Here is a 20,967-nt window from a genome sequence, read left to right on the forward strand (position 1 = left end):
AATTTGAATTAGAAGTGATTAATAAATCACATTTTTTTAATCAACGTATAACAAAAAAAATTAGTCAAGGACAAAATATTCAACATAGAATAATTTTAGTCATTTAAAATTTAAATATTAAAAATTGAATTACTTATTAAAAATTAAATACAACTTTGTAGTATGTTTCAATAATAATAATAATAATAATAATAATAATAATAATAATAATAATAATAATAATAATAATATAATAATATACTTTTAAAAGAAGGTATTACGGCATGTTTTCCGTGACATGTAATTTTTAAATTTATTTTATAAATAAAAAAATAATTTTTTTGGATAATTAGATTAAGTGAATAATAAAAATTAGTATCCAAATTAACAAATTTTAATCTATCTCATAAAAGAAAATGAAACTTACATAAAATATATGAAATTTACATAAAACATAGTTGTGTAGTAATAGTATTTTTAGAGGGTGCATAATTAATAGTCTTATTTTTTTTCAAATATTTAACAATTATATAAATATTATTTATTTTCAATTACTAAGCTAATAAATTTATAACATGTGAACCGTAAAAAAATAAAATTACAAAAAAGTTAAACAAAAAAAAATAAAAACACTAATCAATAGAAGACTAATCGACATTTAAAAAATTTATTTGAAATGAAAAAAAAAATAAAACTTACATAAAGATGTGGTGCAATGTGCAACAATAACACCTTCAAAAAATATCTAATAATCAAATTATGAATATGATAATTATATGTAATTGTAGAGTTCTTATATAGAGCTATTGTATTTTAGGTTGGGCTAAAATTTTAATGTGTATATGTTATAATTTAATGGAAAGAATCAAAGAAATTATTTTATTTCAAATCAAAATTTTTCTTTTTTGAACGAAATAAAAAATTTCTATTTACGGAGTCATAAATAAATATAATGTAACCTACTTTAGTGAGGCAAAGCAGCATACAATACCAACACCTTAACAATTACTTCCATTCAGTAACTACTCTCATTTAATAATATTTTTTATTTGATAATTTAACGTTCAATGACTAATTAATAATAAATTAAAAGCACTTTTTATTATTGTTATTATTTTATTTCGAAAAATCCATATACTAATTTTTATTTGCGAATTTTGAGTTTCAGGTTAAAGAATTTAAATATGAATAATATATATCAGTCTCATGTTATGATTGTTTAAAATTTGTGCCATTATTTTCGTGAACCACTCCTATTTCAACAAATTTGTGGTCTTTTCATCTTTTTATTGTTGTTTTCTAAACTAGGCATCATACGCAACAAATTTAAGATACTTTTATCCCATTCATATGCCTTTTTTATGAGCTTAAATTATTAAAAAAAATAAGTTTATAACATAGTATCATATTTTCTATAATTTAAAATTTGAGACTTTGATTTTTATTGACTCCAAAAAAATTATTGCAATATAAGACAAATAAAAAAACATACAAAATTTAGACAAAATAAAAAAATTACGTGAAAAGACGTATTAAAAATAGGATTAATCTATTCTATTATATAAAAATCGGATTTCTGCGCTTAATGATGAAGTTGACGTGGCATGCTTCTGAGAGTATTTCCCAATTTATTTCTTTTAACTCATTAAATACAAGTTACTACGGTGAATTAATTATAGCAACTAATTGATTTGATTATATATTTAAATATTATATAATTTATTATAATTTATAGCAAACAATTAATTATTAAAAATATTTTTCAATTTATTTCTTTTAATTCATTAAATACAATTCATTACAGTAAATTAATTATATCAACTAATTGATTTGATTAGATATTTAAATATTACATAATTTATTATAATTTATATCAATTAATTAATTATAATTTATTATATCAATTATTTTAATTTATTAATTTATAAGGTGCATATTAAAATAGATAATTTGTTATTTATTCTAATTGAATATAATAAAGACAGATTAATTTAGTTAAGAAAATTATTGTCTCCTAAGAGAGTGTTTCTCTATTTGTCTTTTTAATTCATTAAATTTAATCAATTATTTTTTATTTATTTTTTTGAATTCGGTAAATTAAATCAAATCACATCAATTATACTAATTATTTGTATTAATTAATTGATTTGATTAATTTTTAAAAATATTTTTATTTGATTTGTTTTATTTATTTAAATATATTAATTATAACTAATCCATTATTTAATTTTATTAGAATAAATATTAAATTATATTTCTAATATAAAAATATAAAATTTTATTCCTTCTATTTTTATTTTATCATTATAAAAGGTCATATATATTAGAAGAGGATCTCATTTTTTATTAATTACTCTTTTATTTGGTAGGTTTTATAATAATTTTTTTTCTTCTTATGAGACGCCGTGGCAAGAAGGCAACTATCGACTTATCGTGGATACAAGCCACCAGACCCTCCAACTCTCATTCAAAGCTATATATAATATGTAGGGGTGTTCATGGATCGGATCTGATCCTCATATCCACAGTGTTTATCTGAATCCGATCCGAAAATTGCGGATATGGATCCGATCCGCAAGGCTATCGGATCTGCACACTAATCGGATCGGATTGCGAATTTCGTGTTGGTATCCGCATTTTTGATCCGCATATCCGCAAAAATAAAGAAATAAATAAGTAAATATTCTTTTTATGTTTTATTTCAACTAATAATTATTATATATGTTGTATTATTTTAATTTATTATTTAAGAAAAGTATGTTTAATATTATTTTAAGAGTAAACATATTTAAAAGAATAGAAAAAATAAATTTTATTGATATTTTCTAATAAAAATAAGCTTTTAAAAATATTTTTAAATTTTGCGGATATATCCGATATCCAATCCGAACCGATCCGCAAATGTGCGGATCGGATCGGATCTAAGCTTAAAAACTGCGGATATTGGATCCGATCCAAACCGATGATTTTAGTGCGGATCGGATTGAAAATTTGGCCATATCCGATCCGATCCGATTTGCATTCACCTTTACACTAATACGTTAACTATGAAGTATTCATGGACCATGGTTGACAAATTCTCAAGTTGGACTGTTGGAGTTTATGAAAAGTCTATCCCTGACAATTTTAACATGGACTATGAACACTGAAAATGTGTTCGGATAGAAATTCAATGGCCAAATATTCAAAATGTTGTGGATATAAGATCAATCTACATAGGGTAAGAAAAATCATTTTTGAAATGTTAATCCGAATTATATAAATCTATCATTGTCACTACCTTTGTTTTATAATTATTTTTTGGTCTCCAGGTTTGCTGCAGCTATAAAAGATTTGAATATTTATGTCATGAATGTGGTTTGAGAGCATGGTGAAGTCTATGAATTAGGAGGTTTGCCTGACTTACACTAAAGAAAATGAGAGTTTTTTAAGTGTTCGAAAGACTATATAGTGGCTTAAAGATATTGTGACGCTCGAATATGTTGTTTAATTGATAGAATAGATAGGTGAATTTTGAATTATGGCTTAGAAAAATTCTTGTGTAATTGTACTTTCATATTTATCTATGTATCATAGTAGTTAGACATTCATGTATTTGGCTTTTTTTTTTTAATTTGGTTATTGATTTCGATCTCCATTTAGAAATTGGTGTATTTTGCTATAAGATGGTGATATAGATAAAGAAATTTCATCATATTCTTGAAAATGTAGAGGTAGTCACCTTAGAAACCAAATATATTTTTATTTAATTTTTTTAATAAAATTTTTTATATAATTTTATATATTATCCCGTACAGGGTCCGGAAACATACACTAGTTGTATGATAAAATTAATTATATATGTGTCGCATGCAATTTGGGATTAGGATTTTAAATTACATATATTAATGAATTAGCTCATAAATACAAAAAAAATATTGTACGGAATTTAAATTATTTTTGTATTAATTTTTATATAAAATACCCATATTATAATAATTATTTAAAAGTTGCATATAATTCGAACCTTATGAATTCAATTTACTACATATTTTCCTAAATCGAATCGAATTATATAGAAATACAAATTCGATTTATTTAATTTAATTTATTTTTGTATGTGGTATGATTTGATTGAAAGAGCAACAATGTATACTGCTTCGTAGATTCTTCTATAATTTTATCTAGCATTAATAAAATTCTACTATCACTGGTTTTTAAAAAAAAATTAAAATCTAAAACGATGGTTAAAAATAAATAAAGAGGATAGATTTAATTCTTCTATAATTGTATGCATTTTTTTTCTGATTTGCGTTTTTATCACAATCCACAAATTCTATGTTTTATAAATTAACGTTAATTTATATATAGTATATAAATAAATTTAATTAGAATAATAACAATTTATTTATTTTATTTTAGACTTTATAAATGAAATTACTAATTCACTAATATAATGAATCATAATTAATGTAATATAATTAATTAAGTAATATAAATTATAATAAATCATATTAATTATATTAATATTTAAATATCTAATCAAATCAATTAGTTGATATAATTAAGTCAGTGCAATAAATTGTATTGAATGAGTTAAAATAATTAAATCGGGAAACACTCTCCGAAGCATGCCACGTCAGCTTCCTCATTAAGTGCAGACATCCGATTTTTATATAATAGAATAGATAGATAGATAGATAGTTTCTAAATAATTATAGAAACAAAAATTAACCTGTGTTATCAAATTCTGAAATTTGGGATAATTGATAAATTAACTTGCACAAATTTACAAAAATAAAATAAATTTTGTCCAAAAGAGCAAAATACGTTAAATTAGCAAGTGACAATCACATATTTGGTAGGCTAAACGCAATTAGAACTAAACAAAAAGCAAAAGCAACTTAAGACATGGACAGATTATAAAGTGGTGGAGGTGGAGCAAGACAGGAGCAAAATGAAGGCAGAAACAAAGTGGACCAATACCGTTGGTGGAAGGAGAAGGAGGACAAACCAACAAGGCTAATTTCGCAGCCCAATAAAAGAAATCCTTCAATAGACAACAAATTTCATAAATTGATATATGAAAGTGTGTTTCGATGAAACTTGACAGTTGGAATTAGGTTTATATTATCATCCACAACATTGTTTTGTATGTCAGGTAATTAAAATCATAAAGATTCATATTTGATATTTGTCGATATTTATATATTGACTATGTAAATTAATGTTTAAGACTTTTGTTTATTTTATCAAAAATAGATATTTATTATGAATAAAATTACAAGTAACAGCAGAAGTGATATTAACTGGAGGACAAAATGCCCAAGGAAGAAACGACACTAATCTAGGAAATGCTCTGCCAATAGCATCAGCTTTGAAACATAAAGACATACAATGGGGAAGAGTATAAAAATGTAACATCCAAACTAATCCATGACCATGCAAAACCAGTCGATCTGCACAACCATTCGCCTCTCGAATTCGTCATGAAGTTCCCAGCCATCAAGCCCAGAACCTGCCTTCATAATCTCTTAAGATGCCTCCACAAATCAGCAGCATCCACAAGTCTAATCCCAATCCAAATTTTCAGGGAAGGGCTCCCTTGAGACATTTTTAGTTGTCTTTCCATCTGCAGCAACCGGATCATACGGCGAATCTTCTCCAAACTCAATTGGCATTGACTTCCAATGCAGACTTGGTTCCCACTCTGCTTCTTTGAGGACCTTCAGTATCTCTCTTGCAACTATCTCGCTTCCCTCAGCCGTCAGATGAATCCCATCGCTAAGGATAAATAACCAAACCAGCAAATCAAATAAAGGAAGTGCAGAATTTGAACCCATTCTTTTCCAATTCTGGGGGGTATGAGAGCATACTTACTTGAAGCATACGTCTCGCCAGTCTTTCCTTTTCTGGATGGCAGACCAGATGTCAATGGCCTTGAGATTCATCTCGCGACACAGCTCCAAACAGGCTTCTGAATATATTCGACACGATTCATTTGTCCTCAGCGGCTGACCCAGTAGATCACTGTGTTTCCAGTCCAACAACTTATTCATCAGATTTAAGATTCAAATAAAAACCCCGGAATTAAAATCGGGAAATAGAAAAGCAACCAGCCATACTTCAGAATTTTCACAAGTTGTCACAAGTAGATGAAATGCAGCATAGCTTTAAGTAAGGTTATATGCATCACTATCTAATCTTATCCTCTATATAAATATAGATATTGCCATTATGTGTATCTCTGCCTTTTCAATTCTGCAAAATTATATTGCAATTCAACTGCAGTCAGGACCTGTTTCCAAGAATTTGTGCTTCATTGACAGGAGGAGCACCAAGAAATATAATGCGAGTCTTCTTCGAAAGGCTCTGGCAATCATTGACATTCATGTCAAACTTTGGACCGATATATACACTAGCTGCACAGGAAAAAAATGGTACTCTAGTGGGAAACATTTGTTTACCTTTAGATGGATAGCTATTTTGGTCATATTTTGAATGTATTCTTGGAGAGGTACATGTTGTCCGAGGCCACTTGGATGCGCAAGAACTGAATCATTGCCACCAAAGTACACAATTACAAGTGATGGTTGCTCACTGGCATTCTGAGTCGAAGAAGATTGCAAAAACAAAAGGGTGATTCTTTATTTGCAAGTCAGAGCATAAATCAATTAATCACTACATATAACTATTAAGGAGATCATTATTGTATAATGATTAACGAGAAGTCTAGCGGACCAGCACTTTTATTAAACTCTGACTAGCACTTAACCAGCAAAAGAAAAGTGAGTAATCTCACACCATTAAAAAACACTAATGATGGCTAATTGATGGCTACAAATCACAAAACCTGGTGGCCCCCTAACACTCCTCTCGTATAATATTGCAAAAATCAAACTTAAAATCCATGCTAGCTTCATAGACTCATTCAAGATCCTTGTTTGACAATCAGATGCTTAGTACCTTGGGGAAAATGTCATCCAAAACCTGGAGAGCACGCCTCGAATTCCAACCAGCATATCCTCGCAAAATTATGTCTGCCTGTGCCATGCGAATGTCTCGTGAATTAATCCATCAAAATGCATTATTAGTCCCACAAAGCCACATATGAACGTTATTCCAGTTCCATTGTTCAGCAAGCATGGTGGCTATGTCTATTAGCCTACACCAATAAAAACACTACAAAAGTAATAATTTCTTATGTAGATTGAGATCTAAAGGTGTCACCTAGAGTTTTATTTTATTCTTCATTACCTTTGTTTAACTGTTAGGATATCTACCATATTCTCAAGTCTCTATACCGAACGCTTCTATTAATTCAAATCGAAAATATAACTTGTTGATTTTTAATTTCTATAATTTTTTATAAATAGCACTGGAATCATGAATTGGAAAAGAGAGAGAAAAGTGTACCTTGCGAGCATACAAGTGAGAAAGAATGGCCGCCCAACCTTGGTCATAGAAGCTGTGTTGAACGATGGAAGAACCAAACAACACGAATTGAGGCCTCTTTGGTCCCACCATCTTCCTCGTTGGTCCTTGTTCTCTCCCTCTCTCTCTCTCTCTCTCTCTCTCTCTCTCTCTCTCTCTCTGTTATATACATGCACAGTGGCAGTTATTGACTGTGACAAAATGGTCATTTTGGCTGAAATTCTGTGGACATGGGATGTGTTTTATGCTTTGCTTTGCTTTGCTTATAGTGGGGCATTTCCGAATGCTTCTCGATTGTCCTTGCAATATTTTAGACGTTCACTTCAATTTTTAGAGCAATGCTAGGGGCCAGCAATTTTTGTGATTGTTAGCCATCAACTACCCATCAATGATGATTTGATGGTGTGAGATTGGTGTGAGATTTCATCCAATGGCTCACCTTCTTCTGCTGGTTACATGCTGGCCAAAATTCAATAAAACTGCTGGCCCCCTAGACTTTTCCCAATTTTTATTCACAGAAAAAACAAAGTACTTTAAAAAAGATCATCGTTAATTTTATTGTTTAACTCGATTAAGTGATTTATTTAACCGGGTAAAACTATTTGATGTCAGGTCCGACCGATTCTAAATAAAATCGCCAAATCGACACAAATTTGGTCCAAATCAATAGGATTCAAGCCCGAATCTTTGAATTAAATTGGAGCATAAACATCCTCATAAAAAATAGAAAAAATTGAGATTTTACTTAAAATAAAAATAAATGAAATACATAACATATAAAATAATAAAATCGTAATAAATTTTAAATGATAAATTGTTCAGTTAAATGAAAATTTCGTTAGGCGTTGATATCGCTAATTTTAAGGGGCGTCATCTTCACTAACATCATCTATCTCTTGTGAATTTTCGAGAACTTCAGTGTTAAAATGTGTATTTGGGTTAGCGTTTATAAAGTTGAAGTATAAATAAAAATAATTTTTTATAATTAATCTTGGATAAAAGAGAGTTTATGCCAATTTAATTTATATTTGATAATTTTATATTAAAATTAATTTTGATAAAATAATATATATTATTTAGATAATATTAATTAAAATTATTTTTAGATAAATAATTAATTAATTAATTACGAAAAAATATAATATTAAATTATAATGTTATTTTTTAAAGTATATTTTTTTATATTTTTTTAGTATATTTTTTATATAATATTTTTTATAGTATTCTATTTTAGTATGTTATAATTTTTACTATTATAATAAAAATTAATATTTATTAATTAAATTAAAAATAACATATGAACAACTTTTTAAGTTTTTTTATAATAATTAATATTTATGCATTAAATTATTATTTATGATCAGTTTTTTATTTATTTTGCCCTTTTTGATAAGGTCAATAATTTATATTATAATAAAATTATAATAAAAAATTTAATAAAAAATAAAAAATTGAAATATGAATGAAAACACTAAAAATAAAAAAAAATAAAATATTTAAAATGACTTAAATAAATATGAAAATTCTATAAAAAATTATTAAAATTAATAATGACCAATAATAAACGTAAACACAACATGTTAAGTGAATGCAGAAGTTATACCTTTTTGTTTAGAGTAAAAAAAAAATACCAAACACCAAAAAATAGCATTCAAAAAATTTAAATACACTTTTATCTTTTTCAACGTGTTTACTAAACACATTCAATATTTTTTAATGCTATGAATAAAATATTTTGTAAAGTCATGCTGAAGTCTTCAATTCAAAGCCTAACAAGATCTAATTTAGAGAACAAGCCTCATGGGTAGCAAATGAAATGTAATTTTGTAATTTGAGTTGAATTTAAATTGGAGAGACTAGAGTAGGATACAAATACAGAGTAAAGACTAAGGAAGGAGACTTCTATCTTTACTGCTACTTTTTTTTTTCAATTTTTCTGTTTTGTAATTTCTTAACTATGGGTCACTAATTTTTCTATTAAGAAGAGAAGCTCTATTAAATTATAATAAATTGATGTTGTTAGTCAAAAAATAATTATATTTGAAGGTTGAGCTTATTCAAAATATTAATAAAGTTTCGAAAAGAAAATAGAGATCAAAAGGAATGGGCGTGAAGGCATCGAGTGAGAAATTATTTGACATGGTTTCGATGGACATAGTAAACCGAGAAGTTAATCAAATGAGGAAGATCGAAGGTTTTTTTGAGTTAAAGATTTTCAGTAATGGCACACGTTTGGGCAAAAGAGCGGGAATGGTTACCCAGACTTTCGCACACGAGGGGGGATCATGTCATTAATGATCAGTTACGGAAGAGGTGTATAAATATTAGACAGTATTAAGAAATCAGAGTTAAAACTTTTCTTCAGAAATACACTCAAGCACACTCACATTCAAGTGAATTTCTGAGTATGCATTCGAGTTCGATTTTTGTAGGGTTATTTCCATGTCTTTATCTTTTTAATTTATAAATTCAGCAAACTTTACTTTTCCTGTTCAATTTATTTTTCAAGCAACCTTTAATTTCTTTGTTAAATTTACATTTCAACATCTTTAATTTCCATGTTAAAAGTCATTTGATTCAATCCAAAGCATTTTTATTGCTTTATTTAAATATTTTGTAAATTTCTTTCGATTTTAGTCAATTTGTCTTTCAAAAGCTTATGTTGCATCTTTTGAACTTTTTTCTATTTCAATGCTCGTCTAATTCGAGGACTTTTGATGCACTTATAGAGAAACTGGTACCTACAAAAAGAGGAGTAGGTTTTGCTCCCAGACCATTAGAATTGAACCACCATCGATTTACTAAAAATCGACAAAACAAATTGGCACGTCCGGTAGAACAGTTTTAAATTGAAGTGTGTCAAATAATTTTGGTGTCATTTGGTGTATGCAACTAAGAAGTGGAGGAATTATTCACATGGCAGATGAAATGTCGAATGTGAATTGTAACACCCTAATGCTTTTAAACTGAGTTAAGCTTTATCTAGATTATATTTAGTAGCGGATATTTAAAACCTTGTGAAAATTTTCTTTTAAAACAAATATAAAATAATTTATATATAAAACTATTAAATGACTAGTTTTTATTAGAATATTTACTAGTTGAAAAATATAAGTGGATCTGAAAATACTACCAAAAAACGGGCGTGCTAAACTATGAAGGCACAACAATGACAAGCTTTACTCATATCAAATAATCATAAAAAGAAACATCATAGTTGCAATTACAATCACTCAATAAAAATAAAACAAGATAGATAGGAAATCATAATTCTCTTAATTTGTTTAAATATGACTGAAGCAATCGTCTATTCTTCCTTCTTAAGATAAACGCTTAATGTTTCGTATCTACGTTCTTGATAGCTCGCTCCTAATAATGCACTTGCCTTTTCACCTCAACTGAACAGGGAATTGCTTTGTGCCACATCCTTCCTGAAGATGGTACGGAGAGAGGGGTGAGAAATAAAAGTTTCTCAGTAGTTTATCTATATGGTGTCATCGTATCCATCTCCAGCCACTCCGAGTTTTAAAATAAAATAGTGATAATGCAAGGTTGTTCAATTATTATTTTCAAAAATCCTTGTTAGTCGGAGTGGTGTGACTTTTAGATGCTTTTCATTTACTTATGTTATGACATGTGTGATGCATACAAAATGCTTGTAGCGTTAAAACATGTAAACTCATAAACCTTAGTTTGATGTTCTCATAGGCCATAAAGTAAGGCAAAATAAATAATAAATAAGAGAAGAATAGTAAAATTGGCATAGATAAGTCAAACAGGATAGATCTGAATAAAATAGAGATCTTAAACAATATCATACATCATATAAAAGAAATTTTGGATAAAGGAAGGATCTTTAAATGCAATCATAATCATAAATTAAAAAGGATAAAAGAAGAACAATCATGATCATACTTTTTATTGTACTTTACATTACTTTTTTTCGTAGCTTTTATGGAAGGTATTGAGCTCAAATCGGTATAAAAGGTGGGAGTCCCCTTCCCTTACCGAAGGTTCTTATCCCAAACGTTTTGACGATCACCTTCCCTTACCGAAGGATCATCTCGATCGATCACCTTCCCTTACCGAAGGATCATATCGATATCTTGTCTTTGGGGGTCACCTTCCCTTACCGAAAGATCATTCCCTCAGTTCAATTTACAATCAAGGTTATTTAGACATACACAAGAAAAGAGTTATATCAACAAAGATATCTTATTATATAAAATTGATGGGAGTCCCCTTCCCTTACCGAAGGTTTCCAAAAGTTTGCCGATCACCTTCCCTTACCGAAGGATCATCTCGATTATCTTGTATTTGAGGTTCACATTCCCTTATCGAAGGATCATTCTCTCAATTCTTTAATGCACATAAGATTGTTATTATAATGCATAATGTGTATGAAGGAAAGAGCATTATATCATGACATGTAATGCTAACATCTATATCCAAAAACATTTAATATATGACATAAAAATTAGCATAAAACCCTACCTTGAGTAAAGTTCCGATAGGTATTTTAATGCAAATAGATGAGGTTTGTTAGTGAAGAGAGACTTGTTCTATGGCTAGGCTTTGTGTATACTAGAATTTTTTTGTATAGAATAAGGGAATAGAATGAGAAAGGAATGATCAAATAGCTCTCAGGTTTGTGCAGATTATGTTAGGATGTATTTAGGTAAAATCTTCAATCTGAAATGTTACTTTGTGAGCCCTATAATATTTTATATGTTTGGAATTTAAAAATAGCTATTAGAGATAAATTTATAGAGAATTGAATTAGCTTTAAAACGAATCTTAAACGAAGTCAATCGAATAACCACAGGTTGAGATATTCTCGAAATACTGTTAGTATATCAGGCTGGCTGATAAGAGCGCGATTTTCTACTATGAACTTGTAACCGATTTATCTACCTAATTTAATTTGAATTTGATTTTATACTGAACTTAAGGAATAGAGCTAGTATTCTTATCTTTTCATATAACTAAATATCATTCAAATCTAATAAATGTAGAATTAATTATGATTATATTTTAAAAGGTTGTTTATTGTCGGTTAGAGATTTACTACCACTAGTGTTTTCATATATTTAAATTTTAAAATTCAAATCTTAAATCATTACTTTTTAATTAATTAATTAGTTATTAAAAAATGACTTGATTTAAAAAGTTGGGATGTTACATTCTCACCCCCTTAAAAAAGAATTTTGTCCTCAAAATTCGTGTCTCCTAAGAAGATACCAATTCAACCTCACTAATCCTAGTAGATTTTATCTATATTTTCTTTCTATAGGGATATATGATAGTTTCCACATAAGTAAGTTCAATCAATCCATACATTCAAGTAAACTAAGTAAAGATACAACACAGTTATAATATCATCATGAGCTAATATAATTATAAAAGATAGATTCACATAATAGATAATATTATTCATTTTTTTGTGTCTTAAGTTATTAGTCTTCATGTATCAGTTTTAAACCACACAACATAATACGAAAACTCAAACAAGCAGTAAAATATAACAAGACGCTTAAAAAAATATTTGTAGCTAATCATATTAAAACCTTTACTTTCAATGCCTTATACCGCATGCAATTTTGTTTGATTTGTAAATCATAGTTTTTTTTTCATCACTAAAAATATTTATTATTGTCAAATAAAATTATATAATCATTTAAACAAGTTAAAGAAAATAAATTTATAGGAAATTAACATAAATTTAAATATTTGTACAATAATTTACGTTAATATTGTTGAATACTAATTGACTTCACAAATTTTAGTTTTTTTTCAAAAATTCAAAATCTCTATCAAAATATGATATATAAGTTGTTTGATCTATAATATAAAATAGATAAAAATTAAAAATAGAATTAATAAAAATATAGTTAATAACAGTTAAATAATAAAAGTTTTTCTCTTAAGAATTTAATAACAATATTAAATTTATTATTAATTAGGAGATGATATTAGAAAAAGTTATTAGATAGGATAAGTTATTTGGTTTTGGATTTTGAATTATTCCTATCTTAAAAGTTTTTAGACAGTCCTACTACCAAAAATTTTAAATCTCTCTAAAGATTTGGGATAATCCTAAGTTTGGAGACAACAAACTAATCAAGTTTTCACTAAAATCTTATCCTACTTGAAGAGGTAATGTATAGAATGAGAAAGTGACTAAGCAACTTACTGTTTCTATATTACCCTACAGCCTAATCTCTAACGAGCAATAAAAATCATCAATAATCAAATAATATTCTAGCACATCAAACTCAAATATTCAAATCATATAAATCACATACAAAAATATAATTAGTTACTTATGGCTATTCATATGCATTCACTTAAGAACAATTAGACAAGTAGTTGAGTTTAGTAAATATATAACAAATTGACGATAACAAACATGTTGGCTGGGTTAATAATAACCCACGTGAGTGATTTAGTGTGCATGCCCAAATTATTTTATTGCAGCCTAATTATATGAGACAAAATGATCCATAGCTGCGAATCAAACCAAGCCCAAAGCAAATCAATTGAAAGGAAAAAGTAATCCTAAACTTTTGCTAAGTTTATTCGGAGTGTTGGGTAGATAAGAGAGAAGAACACCAAACACGAATAAAGGAAAAGCTAATTAAGGAAGTTAATGTCAAATTAAACAAAGTAAAGACATGATAAGTAGAGTTCAAAAAAGTTAAAGATAATTAGTTTCTTTTAATATGTAAGTCAATTGCTCCACATTTTTTCCTTCTCTCTAATTAAAGAAATAGTAATAGTAATATAAATGGTATAAATGAAAAGATTGTGTAACACCATATTTTTAAGAAATATAATGATAGTGGGACATATTAAATAATTGAATGGAGTTTATAAGAGTGCATGTACTTTTGGCTTAAATGGTTTGTAAGACAGTGGTAACAATTATAGGAATAGTATCAATCAAGAAAACGCAAAGACATGCATGTACTCTCAAGACCTTAAAAAAATGAATTTGCGTATGAAAACTTGGATGATGAACATATTGTATGCATATAAAAGAAGAAAAGGAAGGAATAATGCTATAAAGATAACAGGGCATCATATGACAACAACATAAATGATAAATAATAGAATAGAACATGATGCATGCCAAACAAAAAAAGATAATAAAACATAATTTTCTATTATTTTTTTAAAATATATAAATAATAGTCTCATGTGCATTTTGCTATATTTTTAAGTATGAGTAGGATGTTCTTAGACAATTTATGTTTTGACGTTTAACACATGCACATTTTGATCAAATAGTTATGACAATAAGTCTCAAACAAAAATATTTAGGGGCACACTAACCTTGACTATTAGATGATCACATATCACATGAAAAAGATTTTACTGTATAACACTAATTATAACTAAAAGATAATAATTTAATCTGGCAAGCATAGAATATTTATGGGATCAAATTTCTCTGATACCAAAATGTAACACCCTAATGCCTTTAAACTGAGTTAAGCTTTATTTGGATTATATTTAGTAGCGGATATTTAAAACCTTGCGAAATTTTTCTTTTAAAACAAATATAAAATAATTTATATATAAAAATATTAAATGACTAGTTTTTATTAGAATATTTACTAGTTGAAAAATATAAGTGGATCTGAAAATACTACCAAAAAACGGGCGTGCTAAACTATGAAGGCACAACAATGACAAGCTTTACTCATATCAAATAATCATAAAAAGAAACATCATAGTTGCAATTACAATCACTCAATAAAAATAAAACAAGACAGATAGGAAATCCTAATTCTCTTAATTTGTTTAAATATGACTGAAGCAATCGCCTATTCTTCCTTCTTAAGATAAACGTTTAATATTTCGTATCTATGTTCTTGATAGCTCGCTCCTAATAGTGCACTTGCCTTTTAACCTCAACTGAACAGGGCATTGCTTTGTACCGCATCCTTCCTGAAGATGGTACGGAGAGAGGGGTGAGAAACAAAAGTTTCTCAGTAGTTTATCTATATGGTGTCATCGTATCCATCTCCAGCCACTCCGAGTTTTAAAATAAAAACAGTGATAATGCAAGGTTGTTCAATTATTATTTTCAAAAATCCTTGTTAGTCGGAGTGGTGTGACTTTTAGATGCTTCTCATTTACTTATGTTATGACATGTGTGATGTATACAAAATGCCTGTAGCGTTAAAACATGTAAACTCATAAACCTTAGTTTGATGTTCTCTTAGGCCATAAAGTAAGGCAAAATAAATAATAAATAAGAGAAGAATAGTAACATTGGCATAGATAAGTCAAACAAGATAGATCTGAATAAAATAGAGATCTTAAACAATATCATACATCATACAAAAGGAATTTTGGATAAAGGAAGGATCTTTAAATGCAATCATAATCATAAATTAAAAAGGATAAAAGAAGAACAATCATGATCATACTTTTCATTTTACTTTTCATTACTTTTTTTCGTAGCTTTTATGGAAGGTATTGAGCTCAAATCGGTATAAAAGGTGGGAGTCCCCTTCCCTTACCGAAGGTTTTTATCCCAAACGTTTTGACGATCACCTTCCCTTACCGAAGGATCATCTCGATCGATCACCTTTCCTTACCGAAGGATCATATCGATATCTTGTCTTTGGGGGTCACCTTCCCTTACCGAAAGATCATTCCCTCAGTTCAATTTACAATCAAGGTTATTTAGACATACACAAGAAAAGAGTTATATCAACAAAGATATCTTATTATATAAAATTGATGAGAGTCCCCTTCCCTTACCGAAGGTTTCCAAAAGTTTGCCGATCACCTTCCCTTACCGAAGGATCATCTCGATTATCTTGTATTTGAGGTTCACATTCCCTTATCGAAGGATCATTCTCTCAATTCTTTAATGCACATAAGATTGTTATTATAATGCATAATGTGTATGAAGGAAAGAGCATTATATCATGACATGTAATGCTAACATCTATATCCAAAAACATTTAATATATGACATAAAAATTAGCATAAAACCCCTACCTTGAGTAAAGTTCCGATAGGTATTTTAATGCAAATAGATGAGGTTTGTTAGTGAAGAGAGACTTGTTCTATGGCTAGGCTTTGTGTATACTAGAATTTTTTTGTATAGAATAAGGGAATAGAATGAGAAAGGAATGATCAAATAGCTCTCAGGTTTGTGCAGATTATGTTAGGATGTATTTAGGTAAAATCTTCAATCTGAAATGTTACTTTGTGAGCCCTATAATATTTTATATGTTTGGAATTTAAAAATAGCTATTAGAGATAAATTTATAGAGAATTGAATTAGATTTAAAACGAATCTTAAACGAAGTCAATCGAATAACCACAGGTTGAGATATTCTCGAAATACTGTTAGTATATCAGGCTGGCTGATAAGAGCGCGATTTTCTACTATGAACTTGTAACCGATTTATCTACCTAATTTAATTTGAATTTGATTTTATACTGAACTTAAGGAATAGAGCTAGTATTCTTATCTTTTCATATAACTAAATATCATTCAAATCTAATAAATGTAGAATTAATTATGATTATATTTTAAAAGATTGTTTATTGTCGGTTAGAGATTTACTACCACTAGTGTTTTCATATATTTAAATTTTAAAATTCAAATCTTAAATCATTACTTTTTAATTAATTAATTAATTATTAAAAAATGACTTGATTTAAAAAGTTTGGATGTTACATTCTCACCCCCTTAAAAAAGAATTTTGTCCTCAAAATTCGTGTCTCCTAAGAAGATACCAATTCAACCTCACTTATCCTAGTAGATTTTATCTATATTTTCTTTCTATAGGGATATATGATAGTTTCCACATAAGTAAGTTCAATCAATCCATACATTCAAGTAAACTAAGTAAAGATACAACACAGTTATAATATCATCATGAGCTAATATAATTATAAAAGATAGATTCACATAATAGATAATATTATTCATTTTTTTGTGTCTTAAGTTATTAGTCTTCATGTATCAGTTTTAAACCACACAACATAATACGAAAACTCAAACAAGCAGTAAAATATAACAAGACGCTTAAAAAAATATTTGTAGCTAATCATATTAAAACCTTTACTTTCAATGCCTTATACCGCATGCAATTTTGTTTGATTTGTAAATCATAGTTTTTTTTTCATCACTAAAAATATTTATTATTGTCAAATAAAATTCTATAATCATTTAAACAAGTTAAAGAAAATAAATTTATAAGAAATTAACATAAATTTAAATATTTGTACAATAATTTACGTTAATATTGTTGAATACTAATTGACTTCACAAATTTTAGTTTTTTTTCAAAAATTCAAAATCTCTATCAAAATATGATATATAAGTTGTTTGATCTATAATATAAAGGTGGGAGTCCCCTTCCCTTACCGAAGGTTCTTATCCCAAACGTTTTGACGATCACCTTCCCTTACCGAAGGATCATCTCGATCGATCACCTTCCCTTACCGAAGGATCATATCGATATCTTGTCTTTGGGGGGTCTCCTTCCCTTACCGAAAGATCATTCTCTCAGTTCAATTTACAATCAAGGTTATTTAGACATACATAAGAAAAGAGTTATATCAACAAAGATATCTTATTATATAAAATTGATGGGAGTCGCCTTTTCTTACCGAAGGTTCCTAAAAGTTTACCGATCACCTTCCCTTATCGAAGGATCATCTAGATTCGATCATCTTCCCTTACCGAAGGATCATCTCGATTATCTTGTCTTTGGGGGTGACGTGGTGAAAATTGGCGAGTTAAGAAATTATTATAAGAGATACGTTGCAAGTACAGTCCTTAACCAGCCGAAAATCCACTTATCAATTTAGAAGGGTTGTCACAATATTGAAATTAAAATACTGGGAGTATGAATCCCAGGTCGTCTCCCAACAAGTTGCAGAAAGATGTGCTATTTTATTAATCAGGTGTTTTCAAAAATGGTTGAGTTGTTAAACAGGAAATTAAATCAGAGAATTTAGATAATTTAAATAAAAACCTTGACTGGGAGTAGATTAGTTGGAAGCCCTATTCTTGTTGAAGTACTCTCAAGATTAATTGATAATTGAAGGTTGCTCTGCTTAGTTATCCTTTACTAGGTAAAGGAAAGTCAAGCAAGTTGGAACGCTATTTCTAGTCACAAGTTCTAATCCTCTCCCTTGGGAAGGACTAGTGTCAATGACTAGAGGGTGATCCAACAATAAACCCAATTACAATTTTTCTCTTGAGTAATCCAACTCAAGGTTTCCTTTCAATCATCTCCCAATCAAGTTATGAAACTACTCACTCATCATAATTATAGACTTCACAGAATCAATGGGAAAAATAAAAGAAGACATAATAAATAACGATAAAAGGGATTAATTAACAATAAAAACAGTTCTGTATTAATAACATGTGAAAATAATCCAATGTCAACTCTGGAGGAATTAAGAATATAGAAGAATAAATGAAAAGTAAATAACAAACTATAGTGACTAATACCGGAGGTAGACTCTTCTCAAAAGCTAAAGCCAAAATCTTCAAAATCCTAATTATGAATGTTCAAGTGAGAAAACCTAGGGGAGGAGTAAATTCAGATCTAGAAACTAAAAATTATGCGGAATGAATGTTGTTCTTTGTCTCTGCATGTTCCCTGTCTCTAATCTGTGTTTCGGGCCAAAAACTGGGTTGAAATGCGGCCCAGAAACTCTGCCAGCGACTTTTGAAATTCTACAGATCGTGCACATCACACGGCCGCGTCGTCCACGCGTTCGCGTCACTCAGCGTTTCTCGTACCACGCGTGCACATCGTCCATGCATTCGTGTCGTTCGTGCAGCTTCCAATCCGCACGGTTGCGTTAGGCACACGAGCGCATCACTGTGATTTCTTCCGTTTTGCGCGGTCGCGTCAGCCATGTGACCGCGTGACTTCTCGCTGGTCATCTCCTCAATTCTTTGTGTTCCTTCCATTTTTGCACGCTTCCTCTTCATTCCTTACGCCATTCATGCCCTATGAAGCCTGAAACACTTAACACACAGATCACGGTATCGAATGGTACAAAGGAAGATAAAAAATATATAGCTAAAAGATCTTAGGAAGCAAGTTTTTAATCATATGATATTTTTAGGAAGGAATTGTAAATACATGCAAATCATATGAATAAGTGGGCAAAGACTTGATAAAACCACACAATTAAACACAATATGAATCACAAAATAGTGGTTTATCAACCTCCCCACACTTAAACATTAGCATGTCCTCATGCTAAGTTGAAGGAGATAAATATGAATGAATAGGAACATGTAAGACTCATGTAATGCAATGCAACCTATATGCATGTGAATGCAACTATATGAGTTTGTCTACATGATTAAAAATAGATAAGTTCTCTAAAACAAAACATGGGGCAGATTTCACTAATTCAAATCATATTGTAAAAGCAGATAAATTTGTAAGAAGATAGCTTGTGAAAGCAGGGAATACAGGACTGAGCATTGAACCCTTACTGTTGGTGCATGTGCACTCTAATCAACTCTAGTATATGGGGTAATCACTCTATCTTTCTCTAATCATGCTTTCAAAAATTTTGTTTTTCACCTAATCAATCAACAATTTTAAAATGCCAATGCAAACATCATGAGGTCTTTTCATGGTTGTAATGGGGCTAAGGTAAAGGTGGGGATACACATATGGCTAAGTGAGCTTGTGTATTGAATCTTTAATTAACCTAAGCTCCTACCTAACATACATATACTCGATATAATTTCAACATTCATCTTAGCTACCCAAAATCTCCCTTTCACATTCCATATTCATGTCTCAACCTTTATTTTAATTTTATCACATGTGCATTGATTATTTAAACTCTGACTTTTATTGGGGTGATTTTGTCCCCTTGTTTAGTAAAATAAAGAAATTTTTTTTGGTATAACTTATCAATGCACATAGATTTGTAATTCCTTTTATGGTTTCACAAGAATAGGTACCCAAATTCCTTTTGTTCTATTATGACATATTTTCTATCACCATTTATTCCCACAATTTTTCCATACTCAGTTAACACACAAATTCTATCTTAAGCTAACCAAAGATTCAATTGGGATTTTCAATTATTTTCCGCTTAAGGCTAGTAATGTGGCACAATATAGAACGAATGGGATTAAAAACAACTCAAAGTGCTTAACAAAGGTAATTAAAAAGGGTTGGCTTATTTGGGATATGTGAGTTAAACAAACACTCAATCATATGCATGCACATAACACATTAATTTTGGACATATAGGATAAAAAAAATTCAGATTACAATCATAGAGAAGTGAACACACAAGAAAAAAATATGTTTATGGTTAAATAGTGTAACCATGTATTTAGGCTCAAAGTCTCACGGGTTGTGTGTTCTTTTTAGCTCAAAAATTCTGTTCCAATTTCAACTTCAAACAAATTTAACATAAATGTTTTGATTTAAATTAGTGAAATTTTTAAAAAAATATATGGTCTTAAAAGAAACTTATTGTCTTTTCAATCAGGTAGAACATGCATGCAATTAACCTACTAATATGCAATCTATCCTATTCTAAAAA

The 20,967-nt window shown here is 28.9% G+C and overlaps 1 protein-coding gene across 3 annotated transcripts; it reads right to left on the bottom strand.

The window, feature by feature from the left end:
* Positions 1-5,248: 5,248 nt before the first annotated feature.
* LOC130973626 (GDSL esterase/lipase WDL1-like) lies at positions 5,249-7,620 on the bottom strand. 3 transcript variants are annotated; one of them, XM_057898245.1, is made up of 6 exons: positions 7,375-7,620; positions 6,925-7,002; positions 6,426-6,566; positions 6,257-6,330; positions 5,839-5,988; positions 5,249-5,742 (listed from the first exon to the last, which is right to left on the bottom strand). In XM_057898245.1, exons 1-6 carry the CDS (start codon positions 7,483-7,485, stop codon positions 5,529-5,531), a joined length of 768 nt encoding a protein of 255 aa, XP_057754228.1. In that variant the 5' UTR covers positions 7,486-7,620; the 3' UTR covers positions 5,249-5,528. The 3 variants fall into 3 exon arrangements, with proteins under 3 accessions (XP_057754228.1, XP_057754229.1, XP_057754230.1); XM_057898246.1 differs by having other exon boundaries at positions 6,925-7,123; positions 7,375-7,617; XM_057898247.1 differs by having other exon boundaries at positions 6,925-7,140; positions 7,375-7,507.
* Positions 7,621-20,967: the final 13,347 nt, after the last annotated feature.

Source organism: Arachis stenosperma, chromosome 4, assembly GCF_014773155.1.
Source record: "Arachis stenosperma cultivar V10309 chromosome 4, arast.V10309.gnm1.PFL2, whole genome shotgun sequence".
In the NCBI taxonomy this organism is placed as follows: domain Eukaryota; kingdom Viridiplantae; phylum Streptophyta; class Magnoliopsida; order Fabales; family Fabaceae; genus Arachis; species Arachis stenosperma.

What these genes read in the sequence shown, in the direction of transcription:
- LOC130973626 (XM_057898245.1), bottom strand. Translation starts at nt 7,485, where the DNA reads ATGGTGGGACCAAAGAGGCCTCAATTCGTGTTGTTTGGTTCTTCCATC. An exon ending in AAATAGCTATCCATCTAAAG is followed by an intron (nt 6,331 to 6,425) that starts GTAAACAAATGT and finishes AATGATTGCCAG; the next exon opens with AGCCTTTCGAAGAAGACTCG. An exon ending in TGGCGAGACGTATGCTTCAA is followed by an intron (nt 5,743 to 5,838) that starts GTAAGTATGCTC and finishes ATTTATCCTTAG; the next exon opens with CGATGGGATTCATCTGACGG.